Source organism: Salmo trutta, chromosome 38, assembly GCF_901001165.1.
Source record: "Salmo trutta chromosome 38, fSalTru1.1, whole genome shotgun sequence".
NCBI classification, from domain to species: domain Eukaryota; kingdom Metazoa; phylum Chordata; class Actinopteri; order Salmoniformes; family Salmonidae; genus Salmo; species Salmo trutta.
The window spans coordinates 29876814-29889341 of NC_042994.1; the positions used below are offsets into that span (position 1 = coordinate 29876814).

The 12528-nt window shown below is 46.1% G+C and overlaps 1 protein-coding gene across 4 annotated transcripts in view; it reads right to left on the reverse strand.

Moving 5' to 3' along the window:
- Positions 1-562: 562 nt before the first annotated feature.
- Positions 563-12528, reverse strand: part of LOC115177671 (vascular cell adhesion protein 1-like) — a 45484-nt gene continuing 33518 nt past the window's right edge. For 2 of the 4 annotated variants that reach the window (XM_029738620.1, XM_029738618.1), the window contains exons 4-6: positions 3648-3995; positions 3235-3495; positions 563-1021 (exon numbers count right to left, since the gene is read on the reverse strand). In XM_029738620.1, the coding sequence (XP_029594480.1) occupies positions 828-1021; positions 3235-3495; positions 3648-3995 (803 nt within the window). In that variant the 3' untranslated portion in view covers positions 563-827. Of the gene's footprint in view, positions 1022-3234; positions 3496-3647; positions 3996-4094; positions 4175-4331; positions 4501-5927; positions 6055-12528 lie in introns of those variants that run through there. The other 2 variants (XM_029738617.1, XM_029738619.1) reach the window with 2 other exon arrangements.

Consider the following 12528-nt stretch of genomic DNA (forward strand, 5'->3'; position numbering starts at 1 on the left):
CACACATAGACTACAAATACATGCTGGGCCGGGCATGCCCTGAGCTGAAGTGAGCGCTACTGGCGCGAAATTGGAGCCGGCGAGAAGACCGACGCTCCAGCCTTTGGGAATCTTGCTCCACGATCCATTCAAATTGGGCACGCTCTGCTCTGCTCCGTTCAGGTACTCTGGTCCCTACCAGGCTACTGTGTTGCACTGGTAAATGCTTCACAATGTTTTTCTTTGTAGGCTATAGCCTGGAAATAATTTAAATAATATGGCCTAAATCATTCATTTTGGTTCCTTCTCAGGCCCCTGACCAACTTAGTGTTTATATGCTGTTTAATATGACATGTAGCCTATTTGAAATTATGTTTGGTCTAAGGCACTGCATCTCAGTGCTAGAAGCGTCACTACAGATCTGGTTCGAATCCAGGCCGTATCACAACCGGCAGTGGTTGGGAGTCCCATAGGGCGGCGCACAATTGGCCCAGCGTCATCCGGGTTTGTAGTAAGAATTTGTTCTTAACTGACTTGACTAGTTAAATAAAGGTTACGTTTACAATTACAAAAAAACATCCTATGTTCATAATTTCATGTTTATTCAAATACTTTTCATTCAAATCCATATTGTTTGGTTTTCAATACTTAAAAACAATTGGTAGGTCCAGGTAGTCACATAAATAGATGGGTGTTTGTTAAATTGTGATTTTAATGAATGGAGTGAATTTGGAGCAGTGTTTTTTTTCTGTGAGGTAGCAGTAGGAAAGGACGTGGAGAGCCACACCCACTCCTCGGCATTTCCAACCATTCACCTCTGCTCACATGCTCTGACCCCAACCCCTCCTCTACATAAAGGACTGGTCCATTCTGTTGTGGTGCACCACCTGTTTGTTCTTGTGTCGTCGTGGCAACATGTCTTTCAGCTGGTAGTGGCCAATGCGTGTGTGTTTATAGTAAGAGGAGTAGATGAAACAGGAGACTACCAAGAGGATCACCACCGCAGCTGCAGCCAGCCCTGCAATGATGGGCAGGTAGTCCACTACAGGGCAGGAGAGTAGAAAGAGAGGAGAGAGAGGCAGATGGGAGGAGGAGAGGGAGAGAGAGAGGAAGGGAGATACAGTGAATTTGGAAAGTATTCAGATCCCTTGATTTTTTTTCCACATGTTGTTATGTTACAGCCTTATTCTAAAATGGATTCAATAAAAAAAATCCTCAGCAATCTACACACAATACCCCATAATGACAAAGTGAAAAGTTTTTTAAATACTTATGTAAATAAGGTGTTTCTGCTGTTCATTTTTTAATAAGTATTTGGACACTTTGCTATGAGACTCGAAATTGAGCTCAGGTGCATCCTGTTTCCATTGATCATCCTTCAGATGTTTCTGCAACTTGATTGGAGTCCACCTGTGGTAAATTCAATTGATTGGACATGATTTGTAAAGGCACACACCTGTCTACATAAGGTTCCACAGTTGACAGTGCATGTCAGAGCAAAAACCAAGTTATGAGTCGAAGGAATTGTCCATTGAGCTCCAAGACACAGATCTGGAGAAGGGTACCAAGAAATGTCTGCAGCATTGAAGGTCCCCAAGAACACAGTGACCTCCATCATTCCTAAATGGAAGAAGTTTGGAACCACCAAGACTCTTCCTAGAGCTGGTAGCCCTGCCAAACTGAGCAATCAGGGGAGAAGGGCCTTGGTTGGGGAGGTAACCAAGAACCAGATGGTCACTCTGAAAAAGCTCCAGAATTCCTCTGTGGAGATGGTTGTCCTTCTGGAAGGTTCTCCCATCTCTGCAGCACTCCACCAATCAGGCCTTTATGGTCGTGGCCAGATGGAAGCCACTCCTCAGTAAAAGAAACATGACAGCCCGCTTGGAGTTTGCTAAAAGGCACCTAAAGGACTCTCAGACCATCAGAAACAAGATTCTCTGCTCTGATGAAACCAAGATTGAACTCTTTGACCTGAATGCCAAGCGTCACGTGTGGAGGAAACCCGGCACCATCCCTGCGGTGAAGCATGGTGGCGGCAGCATCATGCTGTATGGATATTTTTCAGCGACAGGGACAGGGAGACTAGTCAGGATCGAGGGAAAGATGAACGGAGCAAAGTACAGAGCGATCCTGGAGAGACCTGAAAATAGCAGTGTAGCGATGCTCCCCATACAACCTGAGAGAGCTTGACAGGATCTGCAGAGAAGAATGGGAGAAACTCCCCAAATTTTACATTTTAAATGTAACCTTTATTTAAATAGGCAAGTCCAGTTAAGAACAAATTCTTATTTACAATGACGACCTACCCCGGCCAAACCCGGACGACGCTGGTCCAATTGTGCGCCGCCCAAAGGGAATCCAAATCACGGCCGGATGTGATACAGCCTGGATTCTGGGTTAAACGTGGAACATTGATATACTCAGAAGGATAGTATCTGAAGAGTGAAGGAGACTGGTTTTTACATCAGAAGTTAATGGTTATCTGTCGGAGACAGATGGTTGTGGAATGTGTTGTGGTAGACGGGTGGAGATCATTGGATTAGACATCAAGGGGGTTGAGGTCAGGTCAGTTTCCCTTAAGGGAGAAACAATGGTTTATTATCCTATCACCTCGTCTTCCTGTCAGGCCATAACAGATGTTTGGATTGGAGAGAAGGAGGAGTGGCCATATTGGAGTATATACTGTATACTTGTGGTGTTGTAAACGTGTGTTGTCTGAATGCAGCTGTATTGACCCTCTGGGCAGAATAAACTTGGTTGAAATTTCATAATAGTTTGTTTAGTTTTTCACTCTGAGAATTAGAACCTAACAATTCGAACCAGGGACTGTAGTGACACCTCTTGCACTGAGATGCTGTGCCTTGGACCGCTGCACCACTCGGGAGCCCAAATACAGGTGTGCCAAGCTTGTAGCATCATACCCAAGAAGACTCGAGGCTGTAATCGCTGCCAAAGGTGCTTCAACAAAGTACTGAGTAAAGGGTCTGAATACTTATGTAAATGTGATAAAGTTTTGTATTTATTATAAATTTGCAAAAAATTCTAAAAACCTGTTTTTGCTTTGTCATTATGGGGTATTATGTGTAGATTGATGAGGGGGGAAACAATTTAATCAATTTTAGAATATGGCTGTAACGTGACACAATTTGGAAAAAGTCAAGGGGTCTGAATACTTTCCAATCGCAACCAACCAATCATTCAATGAACCATCCAACCAATCATCCATCCATCCAACCAATCAACCATCCATCTCACCTGTGACCTCCACGTTAACAGTACAGGTGCTGTTTCCCAGGGGGTTTCTGGCAATGCAGGTGTACTCTCCAGAGTGAGACTTGGCCATGTTGGTGATGGTCACTACAGATCTCTCTTCTGTGGCGTTGGGGGCGGCTTGGGGGAGCAACCAATCGTACGAGGGGGCAGGGTTACCATTTGCACTACAGTTAAGTGATAAGGTGTCGCCCTCTGTGATGCTCATGGAGAAACATCCAGGACTCATAGTGATCTGAGGCTTGTCTGGGGGGGGGGGGGGGGGTATGAGAAACAAGTTGATTAATGAGAGAATATGAGAATATGAAGTGAAAACAACATCAGTCAACATCATGACTCGTCTGGTATCTAACTAACGGTTGTACTAAATGTGTGGAGACAGAACCAGATGGACTCACAGAGCACGTTGATGTTGAGGCTGTCTGATTCCATTACAGGAGGAGGTTGGGGTCCCTCTGGTCCCAGATCCAACATGGCTGAACACCACAACTGGGCCCTGTCATCATCTCTACTAGGGGTGAAGTCCAGAGTATAGATCCCATTCTCTGGTGTCTTGATGTTGTCCTTGGATTTCTGTTGTGTGTCTAATTCTGTCTGTTCACCAGTGGTATTGACTTTGTAGAAGGTCACCCTGAGTCTCTCAATAGGAGCGATGTTCTGGACAAGACACTGTAGCTGGTAGTGATGCTTCTCAACCATCGGATCAGGGTACTTCCTATAGCTGATGGAAACACTGTCTGGAAGCTCTGTGGAGGAATGGAAACACAAAGTGATTTAACAGTGCAGAGCCATACTAAGAATACATTCAGAAACACCAGAGAAGATAAGAGAGAGACGTCACTCACTATAAACTGTGATGTTCAGCTGTTTCTGACACTGGCCTCCTTCTGTGTAGCATATAGGTTTGATATTCCAGTCAGTCACACTGTTAAATCAAATGAAATATTTAAAGTGCATTTAAAATAAATCAATGAAAAATAGAAGCCAGAATGGTCTAAAATACCAGTAAAACCATTAATTAAAGGCTATTGAAGCCTTTTTTAACGAGTTTTAAAGGTCTCAGCTGTGTCTGCCTCTCTTACCTGTCCACCCTCCAGCGTAGGAACTTCACCTCCTTGTCTGTTACAACCGTCCCTCCCTGGGTGGCTTCCCAGCCCATTTGTACAGGGGTATCTGAGCTGCAGTTAGAGGAGGCTGGGTCTCCATACTTCACCACCAGCCTGGCAGGACTGATCACCAGGCACTCAGCATCTGGAAGACCAAGGTCAAGTTAAAACTTTATTGTTCTGTTATTGTTGATTTTATTGTTCAAACCAAACAGGAAAATATTATTGTCTAATGTTTATCTATCTGTATGTTAATCAACTACATGTTACACTCCATAACCCAGAAGTTGCCACACACACAACATGCTACAGTACATCTCCCGTACTAGCAGACCCCATGCTTCTAATGACCTCTTGTTATCACTATGGCAACACAGACAACATCTGGACCCTCCTCTTCCTGCCATTGTGCTCTGTGATGCCAAACACACACACACACTGGCCTACAGCCAGATCCACTCAGAATATTTGGACTCCAAATTCTATTTCACTCTGCCATTATAAGTACCACGAAACACACAGGCTTTCCAATCTATTAAGAAAAAAATACTTCATATTAAATACATAAAGTACTAAAATATTAAAACGAAACATAAAAACACCTACAAGCTATTAGGAGTCGATTGCGTCAATCTAATTGATATAGTAATAAAATCCCCATCAAAATACGTCTGAAGGGGAAACTCACAGGTAAAAAGTAATACATGGAAAAGGGGTTAAATATGTGTCAAAAGCAAAATATATATATTTAATTTTAAATATTTTTGGGGGATACTTACAGAAATCCTAAAATCAAATGGCTAAATGATCAATGGTATGACCATCTTAAAACAATTACAGATGTTATCTTAGTAGAATGTAATTTACCAAGCACCTGTATCACAACATTGTACTAGAACAGAAGTCTAATTTACCAAGCACCTGTATCACAACATTGTACTAGACCAGAAGTCTAATTTACCAAGCACCTGTATCACAACATTGTACTAGAACAGAAGTCTAATTTACCAAGCACCTGTATCACAACATTGTACTAGACCAGAAGTCTAATTTACCAAGCACCTGTATCACAACATTGTACTAGACCAGAAGTCTAATTTACCAAGCACCTGTATCACAACATTGTACTAGACCAGAAGTCTAATTTACCAAGCACCTGTATCACAACATTGTACTAGACCAGAAGTCTAATTTACCAAGCACCTGTATCACAACATTGTACTAGACCAGAAGTCTAATTTACCAAGCACCTGTATCACAACATTGTACTAGACCAGAAGTCTAATTTACCAAGCACCTGTATCACAACATTGTACTAGAACAGAAGTCTAATTTACCAAGCACCTGTATCACAACATTGTACTAGACCAGAAGTCTAATTTACCAAGCACCTGTATCACAACATTGTACTAGACCAGAAGTCTAATTTACCAAGCACCTGTATCACAACATTGTACTAGAACAGAAGTCTAATTTACAAAGCACCTGTATCACAACATTGTACTAGACCAGAAGTCTAATTTACCAAGCACCTGTATCACAACATTGTACTAGACCAGAAGTCAAACTTACCGGTGAAGTCACAATACAGAGACAATAATGAAACAAGTATTACAATCTCCATTTCCCCGTAATAATCCCTGAGCTTCCCTCAGTGAAGGACACTTTATTCTGTTAGGGAGCTGAATCATTTTTACTGGAAACTCTCCAACAATCAACCCTCCTCCTCTCTCTCTCTCTCTCTCTCTCTCTCTCTGTCCTGCTTCTCTATGGGCAGTGAGGGGGGAGAGGATGGGGGGGAAGTGTAGTAGGTTCCTGTCGGTGTCACTGGTTTGGAATTTCCCAGAAAGCTAGAGAAAAACATTGTTCTGTTACTCCCCGAGACCAGAAACATAGTAATAATTCTGTGTGACAGTACAGGCTAAAGAGAGGTGAGTGAGAGACAGAGAGAGAAAGGGATGGGGAGATGGGGGAGAGAGAGGGAGATGGGCAGAGAGAGAGACCCAAATAAGGACAGTAGTGTATAATGGAGTATTGGAAATAGAGAACTGTCTAATTTATTCTCTGTGCCACCAGGTGTCTCTCAGTCTCACCACAAACACACACTGTCTCATCTGGTGAGCCCATTCTATTGAAATGTAGCAGGTACACCCACATTACTTTAGTTTCTGTGTTTTTTTTACCATAATTCTACACTGAGTATACCAAAACCAAGCAGCGTTGCAGTTCTTGACACAAACCGGTGCGTCTGGCACCTACTACCATACCCTGTTCAAAAGCCACTTAAATATATTTTCCCATTCACCCTCTGAATGGCACAAATACACAATCCATGTCTCAATTGTCTCAAGGCTTAAAAATCCTTCTTTAACCTGTCTCCTCCCCTTCATCTACACTAATTGAAGTGGATTTAACAAGTGACACCAATAAGGGATCATAGATTTCACCTGGTCAGTCAATGTCATGGAAAGAGCAGGTGTTCATAATGTTTTGTACACTCAGTGTTTGTGTACAAAAGTATTGGGACAGTGACATATGTTTTGTTGTTTTGGCTCTGTACTTCAGCACTTTGGATTTTAAATGATACATTGACTACGAGGTTACACTGCAAACTGTCAGCTTTAATTTGGTGAACCGTTTAGAAATTACAGCACTTTTTGTACAAAGTCCCCCCATTTTATGGGACCAAAAGTATTGGGACAAATTCACTTATGTGTATTAAAGCAGTAAAAAGTGAAGTATTTGGTCCCATATTCTTAGTACCAAATGATCACATAAAGCTTATCACTCTACAAACTTGTTGGATACATCTGCTGTTTGTTTTGGTTGTGTTTCAGATAATGTGTCCAATAGAAATCAGTGGTAAATGATGTGTTGTGACATTTTAGTCTCTTTTATTGTAAATAACAATATAATATGTTTCTAAACACTTCTACATTTATATGGATGCTACCATGATTGTGGATAGTCCTGAATTATGAATACTAATGAGTGAGAAAGTTACAGACCCACAAATATCATACCCCCAAGACATGCTTATCTCTCACCATTACAAGACACGGGAGGTTAGCATTATATATCATACCTCCAAGACATGCTAATCTCTCACAATTACAATAACAGGGGAGGTTAGCATTATATATCATACCCCCAAGACATGCTAACCTCTCACCATTACAATAACAGGGGAGGTTAGCATTATATATCATACCCCCAAGACATGCTAATCTCTCACCATTACAATAACATTGGAGGTTTAGCATTATATATCATACCCCCAAGACATGCTAATCTCTCACCATTACAATAACATTGGAGGTTTAGCATTATATATCATACCCCCAAGACATGCTAATCTCTCACCATTACAATAACAGGGGAGGTTAGCATTGTTTATCATACCCCCAAGACATGCTAACCCCCATTACAAGACAGGGGAGGTTAGCATTATTGGGCGGTATGATATCTGTGCGCCAGAGAGCTAAACAGAACTGAGGAAGTTGATTAGATCTGAACACACACAACATTCCTGAACTACCTCTCTGTAATGTCAGCCCTCCTCCTCCTCCCATACTTGTCCCAAATGGCACCCTATTCCCTATATAGTGCACTACGTTTGACCAGTCGCCTTGCACCACATAGGGAATAGGGTGCTGTTTCGGACTTATATTCCAGGAGTTAATAATGTCTCTGTTAATGTTGCATTCAAGTAGTGTTCAGTCAGATTCTCAGATGTACCTCTCCCTCCCTATCTCCCTCTCTCCCTCCCTATCTCCCTCTCTCCCTCCCTCCCTCTGCCCTCTCTCCATCCCTCCCTCCCTCCCTCTGCCTTCTCTCCCTCCCTCCCTCTGCCCTCTCTCCGTCCCTCTCTCCCTCTGCCCTCCCTCCCTCCCTCTCTCCCTCTGCCCTCCCTCCCTCCCCTCTCCCTCCCTCCCTCTGCCCTCTCTCCGTCCCTCTCTCCCTCTGCCCTCCCTCCCTCCCTCTGCCCTCTCTCCCTCCCCTCTCCCTCCCTCTGCCCTCCCTCTCTCCCTCCCCTCTCCCTCCCTCCCTCTGCCCTCTCTCCATCCCTCCCTCCCTCCCTCTGCCTTCTCTCCCTCCCTCCCTCTGCCCTCTCTCCGTCCCTCTCTCCCTCTGCCCTCCCTCCCTCCCTCTCTCCCTCTGCCCTCCCTCCCTCCCCTCTCCCTCCCTCTGCCCTCCCTCTCTCCCTCCCCTCTCCCTCCCTCCCTCTGCCCTCTCTCCCTCCCCTCTCCCTCCCTCTCCCTCCCTCTGCCTTCTCTCCCTCCCTCCCTCCCTCCCTCCCTCCCTCCCTCCCTCCCTCCCTCCCTCCCTCCCTCTGCCCTGTCTCCCTCTCCCTCCCTCCCTCCCTCCCCTCTCTCTCCCTCTCTCCCTCCCCTCTCCCTCCCTCCCTCCCCTCTCTCTCCCTCCCTCTCTCCCTCTGCCCTCCCTCCCTCCCCTCTCCCTCCCTCTCTCCCTCTGCCCTCCCTCTCCCTCCCCTCTCCCTCCCTCCCTCCCTCTCCCCTCCCCCTCCCCTCTCCCTCCCCTCCCCCTCCCCCTCTCCCTCCCTCTCTCTCTCCCTCTGCCTCTCCCTCCCCTCTCTCTCTCTCCCTCTCCCCTCCCCCTCCCCTCTCCCTCCCTCCCTCTGGCTTCTCTCCTCTAACTTTTTCACGCCCACTCTACCTCTTCCTTCTTTTTCACTCATCCAACTCCACCCTTCTCTGAGTGGTACGTGTTCACTCATCCAACTCCACCCTTCTCTGAGTGGTACGTGTTCACTCATCCAACTCCACCCTTCTCTGAGTGGTACGTGTTCACTCATCCAACTCCACCCTTCTCTGAGTGGTACGTGTTCACTCATCCAACTCCACCCTTCTCTGAGTGGTACGTGTTTACTCAGAGGAAGGGAAAGTTTCTTATCAGAAGGGAAATAAACACACACCCACCGAGTTTCTATCCATTAGAAAAAAACAGGACAACTGTATATACGCTATTATTTGTTTTTTGTATGCTATTTTAATATTTGAGAATTAACCAATGATATCAGGCAAAACCCGGCCATGATTACAGCACCTGTGTGTGTGTGTCTTTTGACACTATATAAACGAGTCACCCCACAGTGTTTGTCATTATACCCCGATGAAGACAGCTTGTCTGTCGAAACGTTGGACATAAATATTTTTGCATCTGAGCTCCTAGAGTGTGCGGCTCTCCTTTATAGCCAGCACCTCGTCTAAATAGGTGTGCCTTTATTTCACCTCGAGATTGTTTTCTTGTTTACGTCTGTCTCCTACCCTGTTCCCTTTACTCTGCTCCTGTTCTCCAGGACCTAGGGGTTCTGCTCAACACCCAGATCCATCTGACGTCCTCCTTTACCAACCACCCTCCAACTTTTCTTTACATCAGCTACTGTTATTGTCAAGTTGTCATTATCTGCTAAGAAAGAGCAAGACAACTATCATACTGGGCACATCATGTGAGCTGCACAGATTAGCTAAAAACACTAGCACTGCAAACACTCAGAACAAAGAGGGCAGCAGCACCTGGACTTTGCAGTTTCCCTCTTCGAGTCCACTACTGTCGTGGAATATTGCTTCAAAAATATAACAACACTCTTACAAGAACTTTTGAATTCAATATAGGCTTTAATACAAAGTAACTAACGTTTGTCGTCGGATTTAGACCAAAATGCAGCGGGGAAATGTGCACTCATCTTCTTTATTATAAAAACGGACAAGAAGGAGAACCAAAACAAACACGTACACAAAGAAAACACAACAACTAATCACAAGCTGGTAAGGCACAAGGCTATACACAGAACAATCTCCCACAAAGTACTCAACAAACACATACCTATATATAGGACTCTCAATCAGAGGCAACTAGAAAACACCTGCCTCCAATTGAGAGTCCCACCCCAATTAACAAAACATAGAAATACAGAAGACTAGACAGAACATAGAAATACACTAACAAAGAACAGTGCCCAAAAACCCCCGGAATACATAAATCAAATACCCTACTAAACAAACCACCACCCCGAACCACATAAAACAAATACCCTCTGCCACGTCCTGACCAAACTACAATAACAAATAACCCCTATTACTGGTCAAGACGTGACAGTACCCCCCCTCACCCCAAAGGTGCAGACCCCGGATGCACCTCACACAAAAAAAACAAAATTACCCCAAAAACAAACAAATCCCCTAAACTAAAGGGAGGGAAGGGAGGGAGGGTGGCTGCCGTCAACGGGAAGGGAGGGTGGCTGTGCAACACCCCCCCCCCCTCCCCAACCCACCTATACTGGAGGTGGCTCAGGTTCCGGTCTACAACCCCCACCCAACCTGTCCACCCCTGCAGCATACTCAGGGCAGGAGAGCGTCTCTGGGGGCTCCGGACTTTGGACCAACTCTGGAAGATCCAGACTGTAGGCAGACTCGCTTGGTTTTGGACCGTAGGCAGACCCATTCGGTTCCGAGCTGTAGGCAAACTGACACAGTTCGGAGTTATAGGCAGACTCACACAGTTCGGAGTTATAGGCAGACTCACTCAGTTCCGAACCGCAGGCAGGCTCACTCGGCTCCGGACCGCAGGCAGACTCACTCGGCTCCGGACCCCAGGCAGACTCACTCGGCTCCGGACCGCAGGCAGACTCACTCGGCTCCGGACCGCAGGCAGACTCACTCGGCTCCGGACCCCAGGCAGACTCACTCAGCCCCCGGACCACAGGCAGACTCACTCAGCCCCCGGACCACAGGCAGACTCACTCAGCCCCCGGACCGCAGGCAGACTCACTCGGCTCCGGACCGCAGGCAGGCTCACTCGGCTCCGGACCCCAGGCAGACTCACTCAGCCCCCTAGCTCTCTATCCGGTCATTGTACTCATTGTCCTTGCTACTTCCTGCTATTCAATTATGTTTTTTCAGCATAGCAGCTGCATCTAGTTTCTTTACATTAACTCCCACATAAATCCCTCCTCTGGGACTAATTAGTCCCACAAACCAAAGTAACAGTTAAAGGATGGAAGCAAAAAGATATCAACCATATACACACAAAATAAACTGGACCAAACATATACAATCAATAACACAGATAGGAGTAAAAGATCCAGTAAAAATCGAAATAAAAACACTATCAATGAACCAATGTACTGTGAAGAGGTGTAACGCCCTGGCCATAGAGAGGGGTTTTTGTTCTTTATTTTGGTTAGGCCAGGGTGTTACATTGGGTGGGCGTTCTGTTCATTTTTCTATGTTTTTGTATTTCTTTGTTTTGGGCCGTGTGTGTGTGTGTGGCTCCCAATCAGGCACAGCTGTAGTTCGTTGTTGCTGATTGGGAGTCACACATAAGTAGCCTGTTTTTCCTTTGGGGTTTTGTGGGTGATTGTTTTCTGTATAGCTTCTGTGCCTTATGGAATGGTTCGGTTGTTCTTTTATGTTGCTTGTCGTATTTTAGTGTTCAGTTTTCTCATTAAAATGACGGACACTTACCACGCTGCATTTTGGTCTGATTTCTCTTCCCCTTCATCTGAGGACGACGAAGACAGCCGTTACAGAATCACCCACCAGAAAAGGACCAAGCAGTGGAGGAAGGAGCAGCACCAGGAGAAGAGCGTTCAGGACTCGTGGACATGGGAGGAGATACTGGACGGTAAAGGACCATGGGCTCAAGCTGGGGAGTATCGCCGCCCGCAGTGGGAGATCGAGGCAGCGAGAGCAGAGAGGCGCTGGTATGAGGCAAGGGAGCGCAACAGGCACGAGAGGCAGCCCCCAAAAAATGTTGGGGGGGCACACGGGGAGTGTGGCAGAGTCAGGTTGGAGACCTGAGCCAACTCCCCGTGCTTACAGGAGGCAGCGCAGTACTGGTCAGACACCGTGTTATGCGGTAAAGCGCACGGTGTCCCCAGTACGCGTTGATAGCCCAGAGCGCTACATGCCAGCCCCCCGCCAGGTCGGAGTGTTCCAGCTCAGCGTATCTGGTCTCCGGTGCGCCGTTTCGGTCCAGGTTATCCTGCACCGGCTCTGCGCACTGTGTCTCCAGGGCGCTGGGAGGGCTCAGTTCGCCCAATGCCTGCTCTCCGCCCGTGCCTGGCCAAAGTGGGCATTCAGCCTGGAGTAAGGGTGTCAAGGCTAAGGACCAGAACTCCAGTGCTCCCCCACAGCTCGGTTTATCCTGT